Source organism: Urocampus carinirostris, chromosome 18, assembly GCF_059441175.1.
Source record: "Urocampus carinirostris isolate Australia breed hairy pipefish chromosome 18, RoL_Ucar_1.0, whole genome shotgun sequence".
In the NCBI taxonomy this organism is placed as follows: domain Eukaryota; kingdom Metazoa; phylum Chordata; class Actinopteri; order Syngnathiformes; family Syngnathidae; genus Urocampus; species Urocampus carinirostris.
The window spans coordinates 1,652,501-1,668,599 of NC_142366.1; the positions used below are offsets into that span (position 1 = coordinate 1,652,501).

Consider the following 16,099-nt stretch of genomic DNA (forward strand, 5'->3'; position numbering starts at 1 on the left):
TGCGCCTTATTTATGGATCAATTTTAAAATTGCAAAGTTTTCCAACTAACTTGCAGCCGCCGACTAGATTTTCCCCCGAACGCCAAGTAGTACGCGGTGTATGCTGGGATTTATTTACCGGCGTTTCATTGGCTAACCAATGTGTCAATCATCATTTGAATCGATCACTATTGGCTAAAGTTATTCGGAGGTCAAGGGGCGGATCCTTTTAATCATTTACAGGCTGGCATTGGCTTGAACGGCAAACAAAGCCTGCAATTGTCCGAAATTTATGTGTCAATCATAATTTGAATCGATCACTATTGGCTAAAGTTATTCGGAGGTCAAGGGGCGGATCCTTTTTATCATTTACCGGCTGGCATTGGCTTAAACGTCGAAACAAAGCTGCAATTGGCCGAAAAAGATGAATGTGTATAGCATGGTGCTGACGGTATAGAGAAAGCATTTTTTTCTGTTCTGTATTTGTAAATATTGTATTCTCCTGGATTTACTACCCTCACGGATATAAGAGGACATTGGCTGCACATTATTATGAACACAACGACTTCGGTGAGCTACTCCGGGTTTTATATTGTCTTGTTTCAGACTGAACTCGATGTTTCTGTGATAAGCGGTGCAGATAATGGATGGAATGGAGTGTCTATTTTTAAATTAAACTCAATTCCAAGTGTTTATTGTCATATGCACGGTAAAGTTGCGAGCGAAAAATAAAATAGATACTAAGGAATGGTTGGCATTTCTTGAATCCCAAGACTTTAACCTTCCGAATGATGGAACGATGCATTTGAGTGACATCGTACGGACACTGCATCCGCACGTGTTCTCTACACGTATTTGCGTCTTTGCAAGCTTTCGGAATGTTAAGGGGGTAATAAGTTTGACTGAACTATCTGACTGTTTTGTCAACGTTCCCATTGTAGCGCCTTATAATCCGGTGCGTCTTATGCATGTCAAAAATAGGACAACAAACTATTTTTTCGGGGTGCGCCTTATAGTGCGGAAAATACGGTACGCATCTTTGTACACTACTTATGGCAAAAAAATCCATCCATCCATCCATCCATCCATTAGCTGCACCGCTTATCCTCAGTAGGGACACGGGGGTGCTGGAGCCCATCCCAGCTATCTTCGGGCAATGGGAAGGGAACACCCTGAACTGGTTGCGAGCCAATCGCAGGGCACACAGGGACAGACAATTCTCTCGCTCATTCACACCTAGGGACAACTTGGACCGGCTAATTTACCTGACATGCATGTTTTAGGAATGTGGGAGAAAACCAGATTGCCCGGAGGATACCCAAACAAGCATGGGGAGAACATGCAAACTCCACACAGGAGGATTCGATCCCATGAACTCGGTACTGTGTTAGCTCCAGACTTTCTGTGCGGAGTTTATATGTTCTCCCCGTGCTTGCGTGGCTTTCCTCCGGGCACTCCGGTTTCCTCCCACATTCCAAAGACATGCATTTCAGGTGAATTGGCCGGTCCAAATTGTCCCTAGGTGTGAATGAGCGAATGAGTTGTCTGTCCCTGTGTGCCCTGCGATTGGCTGGCAACCAGTTCAGAGTGTCCCCTGCCCACTGCCCGATGATTGCTGGGATGGGTTCCAGCCCCCTGCGACCCTACTGAGGATCAGCGGTACGGCTAGTGAGATGAGATGAGAACTTATTTCTTTTTAAATTTCTCCCAAATAATCTCTAGAAAGTGATACAGGAGATGATTATTCTATGTTTTTAAAGTGACTATTTTGAGGCTCAGGCAAAAAATGCAGAACCACCTTCCATAGGAAATGTTTTTTTCTTATGTAAGTTTTTTTCTTTTTCTTATAATTTTTAGAAAAAAACTCAAAAAGTGATACGGCAGATGATTATTCTAATTTTAAAAGGTATAAGTAAGATCATAAAAATATTAAAAATAATATTAACAAAATATATATAAAAGTATTTATTTTAAAGTATTTATTTAAAAGTATTTATTTATCCATCTATCTTTCTATCTCTATGTATCTATCTATCTAGCTATCTCTCTATCCCCCCTAGTGGTTGGTAGCTAGGGTTAAACACGCTCACACTCACATTCACCAAACATTCATTCCCCTTCGCACCTCCTACCCTGACACCGAACGTTAAGCCCACAGATCAGTAAAGGCTGAGTTGCTGTGCCATGCCTTCAATAGCAGTGAGGGCTGACGATATACACTGGTTTCCCCCCCTCTGCATCATATTTGTCTATCAATTATCCCTAACTATCCTTCGCCATTCATCTCTATCCATAGCTCACACTATTGAATCCATTCAATCATCTGACCTCACATCCATTGCATGTTTAATCCCTTTTTTTGGATTTGACTGGGTTTTAAAAGCACATTTTGACCAGAGGACACCGGGAGGGTTGAGTACTATACTCATAAGAAACTAAACTAGCAAAGAAAATGCACTTTTCTTTTAAAACCAATAATCGCATTGAATTGTCAATAACGGTCCAAAAAATTGCAATTCGGTATTTTTCCGTAATGTGCATCCATCATTTTTGCTGCATGGTGCAGGCAAAAAATAAAACGATAAAAATAAAAACTTGATGAACAAGTTACTGAAGCCTTGTCTGATCATGTCATCACATTTAAAGCTTCGGGAATGAATCTTTTCGACATCCAGAGCAAAAATTGGAGCAAGCCCTTGCTGGAGGCCGTGTCTCCCCATCTGGAGGTGCTTTTGGGAACCCCCCTCCCATCTGCATCTGTGCTGGTAAGTCTACAATGCCAACTCTGAAATAATGTGACCTTCATTCCAGTATAATCATTAGGGTGCCATTTCACCCTATTGGGTCGAGAGGTTCGGCTTCTCTGACGTGTGCTCGGTAGTCGCATTCACCGGGGACAACCCAGGTCTGTCAATCATGTACCATAACTTGCGGACTACAAGCTGCTACTTTTTTGCTAATTTTTAAACACTACGACTTTAAATATGGTACAAGGGTTTTTTTTTTTTTTTTGTGGCGGCACCAAGAAATAAGGCGAGATGTTTTGTTTCACGACGCCAGCGTTTTAAATTCAAAACACCGCTGTGACGCCTGGAAACATTTATGACGGCCCTCAAGTGAAATTAGTCCATGTTTTTTGCCCACATTATTTATGTAATACACAGTAGGAGCAAAACATCAAGTTTAACAGTACTTAATCAATATTTACAAATTACTCCTGAGATTCCAACTATTTTCACCCACAAATCAAGGCTTTAATTTATACATATGAATTGAACAAAAAACCCACTATTTTTCTCTTTACATATCATCAGCGTCAATGTTAAACTGCTGAAGTTTTCTTTAATCCTCAAGAAACAAGCAAAGCAACACAAAAAGGACACATCTATGTTGCAATCTGGCACTATTTTCCACAGTACAGTTGCCCGAGCATTGTCGTCCGAAAATATTGGGATGACATTTTACGCCGTCTGAATTTCCTTTTGGGGTAGTAATAAATATGAGCTCACTTTTGTAGTCATTAATGTTTACGTGATCCAAAAACACATGTCTTAGACAACTGGGAGCAGAACTGAAAACAACGCAGCTGAAAATGGGGCCATCGATGCCAAATTTACAACCCCGTCGGCGTCAGGTGTACACCCAGCTCAAAATGTAAGAAAAAGACTTCTGTGTTTATTTTGCGCGCATTTTCTTTTTTACCCAATTAAAGAACTCAACATTTGAGAGCGAATTATACACAAGTTTCTACACTATATGTGCAATGATAATTCAGTCGTAAATAATCCTTAACCACAATTTCAAAACATAGGTTACAACGGGAATCAAACTCGGCTTGTGGTGTTGAGCATGCCGAAACCTAACCACTGGACCACTAGCAATACAGTTGACATATGAAGAGGCAATAGACTTTATCCTATTATCAAACCCTTTTTACTCACAGTGCCATTTGTCTCCGGAACTTTGAGTAGAAATAGTGGGATCATGAGATGAAATATAATGCCTTTTCATGTGTCTTGTACTGTACATCACTGGTTAACCAGTAGTTAGGATTAGGCGCATTCATTGCTGCGACCCTGATTTAATTCTATTTCAACCAACTGCAAAGTTCAAGCTGAGGAAAAGGTAAAACTTAATTTTATGTTGTTTTAATAAAAAATTAGGGCGGCGTGTTATACACAACTGCGCGTTTCACACGGATAAAAAGAAGTAGTTCATTTTCATTAATGCGGCTTAAAATCCTGTGCAAATTATACAAAGAAAAATTGAGTTTTGTTTTAAATTTGAGCGTATGGCTTTTATTCAGTTGCGCGTTGTAGTCCAGAATTTACGGTATTTGCTCACTTGGAGCCTTGTGACATCAGCTTGTTCTTTTTTTTTAGCGTCTTTGGCAGGGATGAGGTTACAACAGGGAGACCTGGCTGTAAGTGATGCTGCTTTGATGGGCCACTTTCTGCCCACAAGCCATGTGTTCGGTCACCTTTCACCTGGTATGTTTGGCAGGTGAGTCTTGGCACAAGCGACACGGCATTTGTGTGGTTGCAGCATGCTCGTCCAAACCTTGAAGGTCACGTGTTCATCAATCCTGTGGACTGGCGCCAGTTCATGGGCTTGCTGTGGTGAGATTTTGCCTGAATTTGTTCTCGTGCGTCTGTGAAAAAGTGATACAACACACTAGTTTTCTCCTCAGCTTCAAGAATGGATCGTTGACCCGAGAGCGATTGAGGAACCGCTGCGCTGATGCATCATGGGATGATTTCTCTGCAGCTTTGAGGGAAACTCCGATCGGAAACGATGGATACATCGGTATAATTTTACTACCGTACAGCGTTACATCTTTGTTGATTTCTACACACAAGAGTTTTGATGAAAAAGTTTTATTTGGAACATATGCTTGCTCATACCACGGAAAATACAAGTCACGAGATTTACAGAGGTTACCACTAGCGATTGCTCATGACTGCTCACCGCCAGCATCAGCTTGTCCCAGTTTGCACATGCACTTCCGCCATTAGGTACTGTATTATCCGGACTTAAAGTTGCAGTTTTTTTTTATAGTTCGGCCTAGAGCTGCATCATTACCCAAAATCTAATCGATATTGCTCTGTGACGTAGTGCGAATGTTGATTCGAAAAAAAGCAGTTTTTACGAGGCTATATAGACAGTAACCCTAATAAATCTACCCGGAACAGGACACCAGACATGGGACCAAGTCACACATGTGCAAGTCTCAAGTAAGTCTCAAGTCTTCACCTTCAAGTCCCAAGTAAGTCCCAAGTATTTTTTTCTTGGGCAAGTCAAGTCACAAGTCAAGTCCCGAGTCTTAGATTGCCAAGTCCAAGTCAAGTCACAAGTCATAAAAACAGCGACTCGAGTCGACTCGAGTCCAAGTCACTAAGTCTCAAGTCCCCATGTCTGCAGGACACCATTGACATGCTTTAACCTGCCTGCGAGCCATAAAACTATTGAAACGAAAAGACGTCTCTGTATGTCATTTGTCACTGGTCCTTTTAAAGTCTCCAAATGACCACTTGTGGAAACACATAGAAATCCTCTTTGAAAAACATGCAAAATACTAATGTTTAGTTTTTCGGATTGGGATAAAATTTGACCTGTGACCAGTTCATGCATTTGTTCTAGCTATTTTTCTGTTAAAATGCGCATGCTACACTCTTCTTGCATGTGATCACAAAAGGCGAGGATAAAAGCCTACCATTTCTGTGTGTTCCAATTCAGATAGTTAAATTTTATTAGCACTTGGGTATGTTTCAGTTGTGGACAAAACTTTAGACTGTTGCCGTTCAAAAGATACTATAAAACTGTCAAGATTCTGTAATGTTTCAACAACAGGGTGCAATATGCTTTGGGTATGTCTTGGATTGAGCCCGAAAGTACCGTATTTTCCGCACTATAAGGCGCACCTAAAAGTTTGACCATGCGCCTTATAACACAGTGCGCCTTATATATGGCTCAATATTAAATTCGCAAGGTCTCGCAACTTACTCAACAGCCGCCGACACGATTTTACCCCGAACGTGGAGTAGTCCGCGGTGTATGCTGGGATTTATATACCGGCGTTTCATTGGATAACCAATGTGTCGATCATTATTTGAATCGATCACTATTGGCTGAAGTTATTCGGAGCCTGGGACTGGCTAGATGGCAAAAACAAACTCTGCAATCGGCCGAGTTTAGCAATGGCGTAGCAATTCCGCGGTGTATGCTGGGATTTATATACCGGCGTTTCATTGGCTAACTAATGTGTCAATCATCCGTTAAATCGATCACTATTGGCTGAAGTTATTCGGAGCCTCGGATTGGCTAGAGGGCCAAAGCAAACCCTGCAATTGGCCGAAAAAGATGTGTCAATCATCCGTTAAATCGATTGCTATTGGCTGAAGTTATTCGGAGCCTCGGATTGGCTAGAGGGCTAAAACAAACCCTTCAATCGGCCGAGTTTAGCAATGGCGTAGCAAGCTTGCTAAAGTATGCCATAAAGAAACATGTTTCATTAGTCTGTATTTGTAAATATTCTACTCTCCTGGATTTACTTCACTCATGGTTGTAAGAAGACCATGATTGCGTATCATTATTGAACGTGAGAACTTCGGTGAGTTATGCGGCTTTATATTTTCTCGGTATTTTGTTTTAGAACGATCTTGATGTTGCTGTGATGAGTTGAGTGAATTAAACTCAATTCCAAGTGTTTATTGTCATATGCACAGTAAAGCTGTGAGCGAAAATAGAATCATAGAAATGTTTGGCATTTCTTGAATCCCAAGACTAACCTTCCGAATGATATTTGAAACGATGCATTTGAGTGACATCGTACAGACACCGCATCCGCACGTGTCTACGACACGTATTTGCTTCTTTGCAAGCTTTGGGAATGTTAAGGGGGTAATCAGTTTGACTGAATCAACTGACTGTTTTGTCGACGTTCCCATTGTAGTGCCTTATAATCCGGTGCGCCTTATCTACGGAAGATATAGGACCAAAAACTATTTTTTGGGGGTGCGCCCTACTACCCGGTGCGCCCTATAGTGCGGAAAATGCGTTACCCGCGCTGCGGGTTAGGGGCTCGCTCGCGGGAGCGACCGAACGGCACCCGCGGTAAAAACCCTGTCGTGAATTTGTCTCCGTTTGTCCCGGGCGGACGTAAAATCGCCCTGCTTGTACGACTTTTAGCGGTGGATCACCCAGCTCGTCCGTCGATGAAGAACACAGCTAGCTGCGAGAACTAATGTGATTTGCAGCTGCGATAATATATATATAAATTCCTCCCACATTTCAAAAACATGCATTTCAGGTGAATTGGCCAGTCCAAATTGTCCCTAGGTGTGAATGAGCGAATGAGTTGTCTGTCCCTGTGTGCCCTGCGATTGGCTGGCAACCAGTTCAGGGTGTCCCCTGCCCACTGCCCGGAGATGGCTGTGATGGGCTCCAGCACCCCCGCGACCCTAATGAGGATAAGCGGTACGGCTAGTGAGATGATATATATATATATATATATATATTTCTTTAATTATTATTTTTGAAGGGGCGTCGCTACTTCGCAGATTTGCACTTTTTGTGGGTGGTTTTGCTCCCCATTAACCGGGTCTAAAAAATAATATTAAAAAAATTTTTTTTTAAATATATTTTATTAATTTCTTTTTGAAGGGGCGTTGCTACTTCGTAGACTTTCACTTTTTGCGGGTGGTCTTGCTCCCCATTTACCGGGTCTAAAAAATAATAATTTAAAAAAAAATGAATTCTTTTTTTTTTTTGAAGTTGCGCCGCTACTTCGCGGATTTTCACTTATCACGGGTGGTTTTTTATCCCCATTAACCGCGATAACCGAGGTCTTACTGTATATATATATATATATATATATACAGTAAGACCTCGGTTATATATATATATATATAATGTGTGTGTGTGTATATATAATTTATTTTTTTCCCTCCTAATTATGCATTTTTGGGCTGATGCGACTTATACTCCGGTGTGGCTTATATAGTCCGGAAAATACGGTACCTGATTCTCCGCACTTGGTTTTACCTATAGAGTACCTGTATTCCACAGCAATTTTGTTTTTAATTACACATCTGTGATTACATTTTATTGGATCCCCTTTTTGTGACCTTAGCCATGAGTTCCAGAAAGGTAAACGGTAATGTGTATCAGAAAAAAGGAGGATGATGACAATTGAAAGGAAGCAAGAAATGATGGAAAAACACGAGTGTGGTATTCTTGGGAATTTGGAGTCTTCCGTCCCTAACCTGAGTACGATGTGGTTTTGGACAAGATTGTTTCCCTCTGAAAATTCCTGGGTTTGGAGTTAGATGAGGGGGATATCGATGAACTCGTGAGAGAGCCCTTAGAGCAGGGGTCTACATCGTGGTTCTCATGGGCACCAGGGTGCCTCCTAAGGACAGTTGAGTTTCCCGCGGACCTTTTGTGAAATTAGCTATGCAGTGCTGGGTCATTAAGCATACTGCCTACTGTCCTGTCTTCTTTTCTTTTGTCCTTTAATTCATTGTTTATTTCTCTTTGTCTCTTTCTTTTGGTCTCATTATTTTTCTCTTCTTTCTCTTTTTCCTTATTTCTCACCTTTTCTCTCAAACACCCTCGCTTTCTGTCTTTCTATCTCTCTTTATACCTTTCTATTTCTCATTTTCTCTTTCTCTTTTTTTCTCTTTCTTCCGTCTTTTTCGCCCTTTCCTTTCACCCTTGTGTTTCTCTATCTTTATTTATGTATTTCATTCTGAATTTCTCTCTTCTCTTTCGATCTTACTGTCTATTTTGCTCTCTTCTATTTCTAATGAATAACCTGGTAGTAACATAGTACCAACATAGTAAGTAGTACAAGTTAATTTATTATTTTAGAAATGTATATAAAACTGGGTCGCCCTTTGCACTAATAAGTAGTTATAAGTAGCTTAATACTTGAAATAGTTTGGACAGCCCTAATGTATAGGAACTGACAGAGTGCTTGTCCCTTCTCTCACACTTGTATGCTTTTGGGATACATCGGTAAAATGTTTAAATGTTCTCGTTACATGTGCAAATTTGAGCTACAAGCACGATCCTTGAATGAATTAAGCTTGCATGAAAAGGCAGCCCTGTAGATAGAAATAGCACATCAATACTTTCTGTTTGCAGGTTTTTACTTTGACGTGATGGAGATCACACCTGCTGCAGTGGGGGTTCATGTCTTCGACGCAGATGACAACCAGGTGGTTGACGTGCATGTCTGTGTGTGTGTGTTTGCAACGGGGTTTTTACGGGTACTTGAAATCCTTGAAAATGCTTGAATTTAAATGTTGCATTTTCAAGGAGGGAAAAGTCTTGAGATTTGGATATAGTGCTTGTTAACACTTGAAATTGTTGCCAGGTTTCTTAACAAGCCTACGATAAAATGACGCCAACAGTGCTCTCTGGTGTCTTGACTTTGCCATTGCATTTCTCCTTCCCCCTGATTAATGGACAGGTGGCATTAGTTTGTTTGGCATTGTCCAATGAAGCATCATCACTCCCTTACGGTTGCGCCCAAGAAAACATGTGCATGCTACACTTAAAAACAGCACTATTAAATGTTTATTTTTGAAAAAAAAAAAATTCATCCATTATGGGAAATGCAAAAAATGAAAGTAGCATTTTTTAGTGGTAAATTGTAATAGGAAGAACGTTCTACGCCTGAAAATGTATACAAAATTTGTACCCTACCCATACGGAGAGATCTTTACCTAAAAATATTGACACATGTATTTTTCCAAACCACGAATATATTTTGCGGATTCCTCAACATCTATAAATCCTCATCTCATGTCATCTCATCAGCTGTACCGCTTATCCTTATTAGGGTCGCGGGGGGGATGGAGCCCATCCCAACCATCTCCGGGCAGTGGGCAGGGGACACCCTGAACTGGTTTCCAGCCAATCGCAGGGCACACAGGGACAGACAACTCACTCGCTCAGTCACACCTAGGGACAATTTGGACCGGCCAATTCACCTGAAATGCATGTCTTTGGAATGTTGGAGGAAACCCACGCAAGCACGGGGAGAACATACTCCGCACAGTAAGGCCGGTAGCTGGATTTGAACCCACGCAGGAGGTTCCCACGACCTCAGAACTGTGCCGCACACGCGCTAACCACTGCGCCGCCGTGCTCCCCATCTATCAATCCTATGTTTTGATAAAAGCAAACGCAAGATTAAAGATCGCATATGTTTTTTGTAGATACATTTGTGGATCTGCAAAATATATTATTATTATTATTAATTTATTCTTATAATGCTAGAGGGGAAATTGAAAATGTGGCTTTGAACGTCTTTAAAAAGTGTTTGAATTTGGCCATGAAAAGGGTATACTGTATGAACAATGTTGCAAGTAAAACGGTACTCGTGTTGTCCTGCAGGTGACAACAATGAGCGCTCAGGCAGAGGTGAGGGCCCTGGTGGAGGGCCAGTTTCTCTCCAGGCGGCTTCACGCTGAACATCTGGGTTACTCTATCAGTATGGACAGAAAATTACACGCAGATTTTGAACATTGCACAACTGTAAGTTTATTTCAGTTCCAGGAAGTCGAATTTTGGCCACAGGCGGAGCGTCGTGTAATAAAGAGCTCCTTCAGGCAAGTCAAGTCACATTCATTATGAAGCTAAGATGCTAAATCAATACTATTGTCAATACTTAAAAGTTGTAAAAACTGAATCAAAAATCACAGATCATTTTGTCAATTTAACATCTTTAAATGAATCTATTTGAATTTTTACTTTATATAGTTATTAGTTTTGTATTGTATTTTAATTACGTATTTGTATTTTTTTTTGTTCGACATTTTGATAATAATTTTATTTTAATTGATGTGTATTAACACATGAAATAGTTTTCTTGTGAATGATTTTTAGTAAAGAACCAATGGAATGATATGGCAGGCATTTTGAATTTTCTTGATTTATTTAGTTTTTATGTCTTGTAATTCTCTGTTTTGAATTATATTTTTAAATTTTGTTGTTCATTTTGAATATTGTTTTTGTCTTTATGATTTATCTTATTTTAATTCCGATAACTACCTTAAACATTTGATATTTTATTATTCTTATGATTAATTTTTAGTGAAGAAGAAGTAGTGATATTGCTGATCATTTGATTTTTGTTTTATTATGTATTTCTTATTTTTGATACTTTCTTGAATATTTAAAATGTTCTTTTTATATTTCTATTATTTGTTTTTTAATCAGATGGTCAATTTGCTTCACAATTTGAAATATTATTTATCTTATTTATTTTCAAGTAAAGAAGATACGGAATAACATGGTGGATAATTTTATTGTTTGGTTTTTATTATCTTAATTTCCTTAAACATTTTACACATATTTTATTTCAGTTTTAAATAATTAATTAAGTGACACAAACATCTGAAGATTATTTCTCTCATGGTTTATTTTTTAGTAAAGAAAATGTTGACTTAGATTGCAGATATTTTAAATTTGTTGTTTTTATTATTTTCGTAAACATTTTGTTTACCATATTTCTATTTTTTCATTTACTATAACATTTAGAATATAATTTTGCTCATGACTTTTTGGTAGAAAAGCAAAATAGTGATACTATTGTGATAATATTGCGCAACGGTTTACATGACTCAGCAGGTCACCAAGGCCAGAACCGTACTTTGTCTCTGGTGAGGCAACGATTCTTCTGGAATGGCATGGAACGTGATGTTGTGAACTATGTTAAATCCTGTCTGGGTTGTATATTAGGGAAAACACCGGAACTACACCATGTGCGGATGCTGTTCCTGGACTTCAGTTCAGCATTCAACACCATCATCCCACAACACCTGATAGACAAACTGAGACTCCTGGGCTTCAACATCCCCCTGCGGAACTGGCTGCTGGACTTCCTCACTGACAGACCCCAGTCAGTGCGGATTGGTCAGAACATCTCCGATGTCATCACCCTCAGCACGGGTTCCCCCCAAGGCTGTGTCCTGAGCCCCCTGCTGTTCACCCTGATGACACACGACTGTGTCCCTAGGTCAGCCACAAACCGCATCGTGAAGTTTGCGGACGACACAACAGTGGTGGACCTCATCAGGGACGACGATGACCTGGCCTACAGGGAGGAGGTGGAGCAGTTGGTGGGCTGGTGCAGAGACAACAGCCTGGTCCTGAATGTTGACAAAACTAAAGAGATCATTATCAACTTCAGGAAAAACCAGCCCAACCATGCCCCACTTCTTATCAACAACAAGGCTGTGGAGGTTGTCAGCAGCACCAAGTTCCTAGGGGTGCACATCACAAACAAACTCACCTGGACCGTAAACACTGCATCACTGGTGAAGAGGGCACAGCAGCGCCTGTACTTCCTGCGGAGGATGAGGAGAGCCCACCTGCCCCCACCCACCCTCATCACATTCTACAGGGGCACCATAGAGAGCATCCTGACAAGCTGTATCTCTGTGTGGTGTGGAGGCTGCAGTGGCTCGGACTGGGGTAGTGTGAGGAGGGTGATGAGGACAGCAGAGAAAATCATCGGGACTTCTCTCCCCTCCATTTAGGACATTGGCCAGAAGCGCTGCCTATCCCGAGCCAAGAACATCATTAGGGACCCCTCTCACCCGCATCATGGACTGTTCACTCTGCTAGCCTCTGGGAAGAGGTACTGCAGTGTGCGGTGCAGGACCACCAGGTTCTGCAATAGTTTTGTCCCCCTGGCCATTAGACTGATAAACGGTCAATCACACACATAGTCTACACTGCTGCTAATCTGTACATCTGTTGTTTGTTTTGTGTTTTTTGCACTACTAGGAGTTCTTTATACCTAGCCACTCTTTGCACATCTGTTCTCCTCTGCACTATCGTACTACAGTGTTATTGTTACTGTACAGTGACTTGTTTACCTGTCTGCCCATTTTGCACATCTGGTTAGCTGCTACTCTTGCACTCTTTGCACTAATGTATAATACTATACATAGCCATAATTATTTAGTATATTATTAGTACTTCAATACTCCAACTCAATACAATGTTTTATTTATATCTGTACATTCAAGGCAACTGTGCGGGTCAGATGTATCGACATTTTGTTCTGTATGCACGTGTACAAGAATGACAATAAAGTATATCTGAATCTGAATTGAGATATTTAACATGTTTAAAATGTTCAATATTTTTCAATTTTTTTGTACCGTAAATTCCAGACCATAGGGCGCACCTGATTATAAGCCGCACTCACCACTTTCAAGGTGATTTGCCACTTTTGTACCTACACAAGCCGCACTTTTGTATAAGCCGCGTGCGGCCGCATTAAAGTTTGTGATACGATCACAAGTTTAACGCAGACCAGACTGTAAGTTCCACGATTGTAATTTTGGTTTGAACAAACCAAAACCAAAAAATCCACGATTGTAAGGGGGGAGGATTTTGTAAGGTTTATTGTTCTATATTCTTTATCAATTATCTGTTATCGGTCAAATCATGATACGCTACAAAGCCAAGGGGCCGAGACACTTGCTCTCAGCCAAGAGGCTGAGTCAAGGTCCTAGCCACAGAGCCAAGCAGCGATCAGTGCAAATGCACAGTTCATGGAGGTACTGCAATACCGATGCGTGGAGTGGACAAAGCAAGCTCTTATTCCATCTCTCGATTGCAAAAATCAAACTTACAGCAATTCTGTCTTTTAGGGATTCTTATGTCAGCACACGGCATGACTGCCATGCCGACACAGTTTGAGTCCCACGGCATTTGTTTCCTTCTGGATAGTTCACAAATCCAGATCCACAGTTGGCAACTGCAGATATGATACACAATGCAATTATCGCAGTCAGAGCCATGGTTTCCTCCCACGTTCCAGAAAACATGCACAATATCCTATTAATATAAATACAAATAACACGATTGTAATTGCATAGGTAGTACACAATTCTAGAACCACAGTTGGCATCATAAATGGAAAATGATGCCCGTAATTAACGTATGATGCAGACTTGTAAAGTCCGGGTCTCGTTGAAAGTCATCCAAGGAAACAAAATGTATATTTCCAAAGTTAAGGGTGGGAAAAATATGTATCCACTATTGTCCGCTGCGACAACAGACAGATCTACCGGTAACTCAGCTTTACCCCAATTCCCGTCAGCCCGCGTTTGCTCCGCCCCTTCTTTTTCTTTCGTCTGTAGAACAAATAACAGAATGAATCTATAAAATGAATACATTACAAAATATACAGTTACAAATACATATTATACATGGTTACACATATTTACGAAGAAAGACGGTACACCGAGAGAGTTTTCAAAGATTTAATAATAATAATATAACTTTCATCCCAAACCGTGCCTTTGAAAGGGACCAAGGGTACCCGTAAAAGCAAGATGGACGACATGGATCACGCTCGCAATGTACCAAACATGCCTGTTAAAAAAAAAGCATCCCGCAATTGTGAAATTCACTGAAGATCGTCCTCAACTTCCTCCTCATAACTGTTGCTATCAAGGGCGTCTTCCTCATTATCGGAATGTACCTTTACTTTGAAGACAATGTATGCTTTAACTTAGAGGATGAAGTCTTTCTTGGCGCACATATTCTACTGGTCTTAATCTTACCTTTTATACTCCAGCGCCGCTGGTGGCCGTTGGAAAAATTCCATAAATTGGCCGCTTCACTGAATAAGCCGCAGGGCTGAACATTTGGGAAAAAAGTAGCGGTTTATATTCCGGAATTTACGGTAATCTATTTTCATTAAAATTATTTAACAGATTTTTTTAGGGTTAGGGAATAATATTAATTGGAAATAACATTTAAACGTAAAAAACTGATTAAATGTGTACCGTAAAAAAATTATATGAATACAAATTTAAATAATTCATCTATTCATATATATATATATATATATATATATATATATATATATATATATATATATATATATATATATATATATATACACAGCGCTTGACTTTTTCCACTTTTTGTTATGTTACAGCCTCATTCCAAATTGTATTAATTTAATCTCTTATCTCAAAATTCTACACAAAATAGTCCATTATAACAATGTGAATTTTTTTTTTACTTTTTTTGAATTTATTAAAAATAGAAAACTAAGAAATCACATTTACATAAGTATTCACAGCCTTTGCCATGAAGCTCAAAATAGAGCTCAGGTGCATCTTTTTTCCACTGATCATCCTTGAGATCTTTCTACAGCTTAGAGTCCACCTGCAGTAAATTCAGTTGATTGGACATGATTTGGAAAGGCACACACCTGTTTATATAAGGTCCCACAGTTGAGTGTGCATGTCAGAGCACAAACACCAAGCATGAAGTCAAAAGAACTGTCTGTAGACCTGCGAGACAGGATTGTCTTGAGGCACAAATCTGGGGAAAGATCCAGAAAAATTTCTGCTGCATTGAACGTCCCGAAGAGCACAGTTGCCTCCATTAGTCGTAAATGGAAGACATTTGGAACCACCAGGATTCTTCCTAGAGCTGGCCGGCCTTCTAAACTGAGTGATCGGGGAAGAAGGGCCTTAGTCAGGGAGGTGACCAAGAACCCGATGGTCACTCTGTCAGAGCTCCAGCGTTCCTCTGTGGAGAGAGGAGAGCCTTCCAAAAGGACAACCATCTCTGCAGCAATCCACCAATCAGGCCTGTATGGTAGAGTGGCCAGACGAAAGCCACTCCTTAGTAAAAGGAACATGGAAGCCCGTCTGGAATTTGCCAAAAAGCACCTAAATGACTCTCAGACCATGAGAAACAAAATTCTCTGGTCTGATGAGACAAAGATTGAACTCTTTGGTGTGAATGCCAGGCGCCATGTTTGGAGGAACCAGGCACCGCTCATCACCAGGCCAATACCATCCCTACTGTGAAGCATGGTGGTGGCAGCATCATGCTGTGGGGATGTTTTTCAGCAACAGGAACTTGCAGACTAGTCAGGATAGAAGGAAAAATGAATGCAGCAATATATAGAGATATCCTGGATGAAAACCTGCTCCAGAGCGCTCTTGACCTCAGGCTGGGGCGAAGGTTCATTTTTCAGCAGGACAAAGACCCAAAGCACACAGCCAAGATCTCAAAGGATTGGCTTCAGAACCACTCCGTGAATGTCCTGGAGTGGCCCAGCCAGAGT

At 40.6% G+C, this 16,099-nt stretch overlaps 1 protein-coding gene across 3 annotated transcripts in view; it reads left to right on the plus strand.

Moving 5' to 3' along the window:
* The window catches only part of xylb (xylulokinase homolog (H. influenzae)), a 70,055-nt gene that overhangs the window by 40,601 nt on the left and 13,355 nt on the right, over positions 1–16,099 (plus strand). For 2 of the 3 annotated variants that reach the window (XM_088322084.1, XM_088322086.1), the window contains 8 exons: positions 2,626–2,744; positions 2,803–2,884; positions 4,362–4,402; positions 4,483–4,598; positions 4,670–4,785; positions 9,127–9,200; positions 10,384–10,480; positions 10,540–10,598. In XM_088322084.1, coding sequence (XP_088178210.1) covers positions 2,626–2,744; positions 2,803–2,884; positions 4,362–4,402; positions 4,483–4,598; positions 4,670–4,785; positions 9,127–9,200; positions 10,384–10,480; positions 10,540–10,598 — 704 coding nt within the window. The remainder of the gene's footprint in view (positions 1–2,625; positions 2,745–2,802; positions 2,885–4,361; positions 4,403–4,482; positions 4,599–4,669; positions 4,786–9,126; positions 9,201–10,383; positions 10,481–10,539; positions 10,599–16,099) is intronic. The other variant, XM_088322085.1, reaches the window with a different exon arrangement.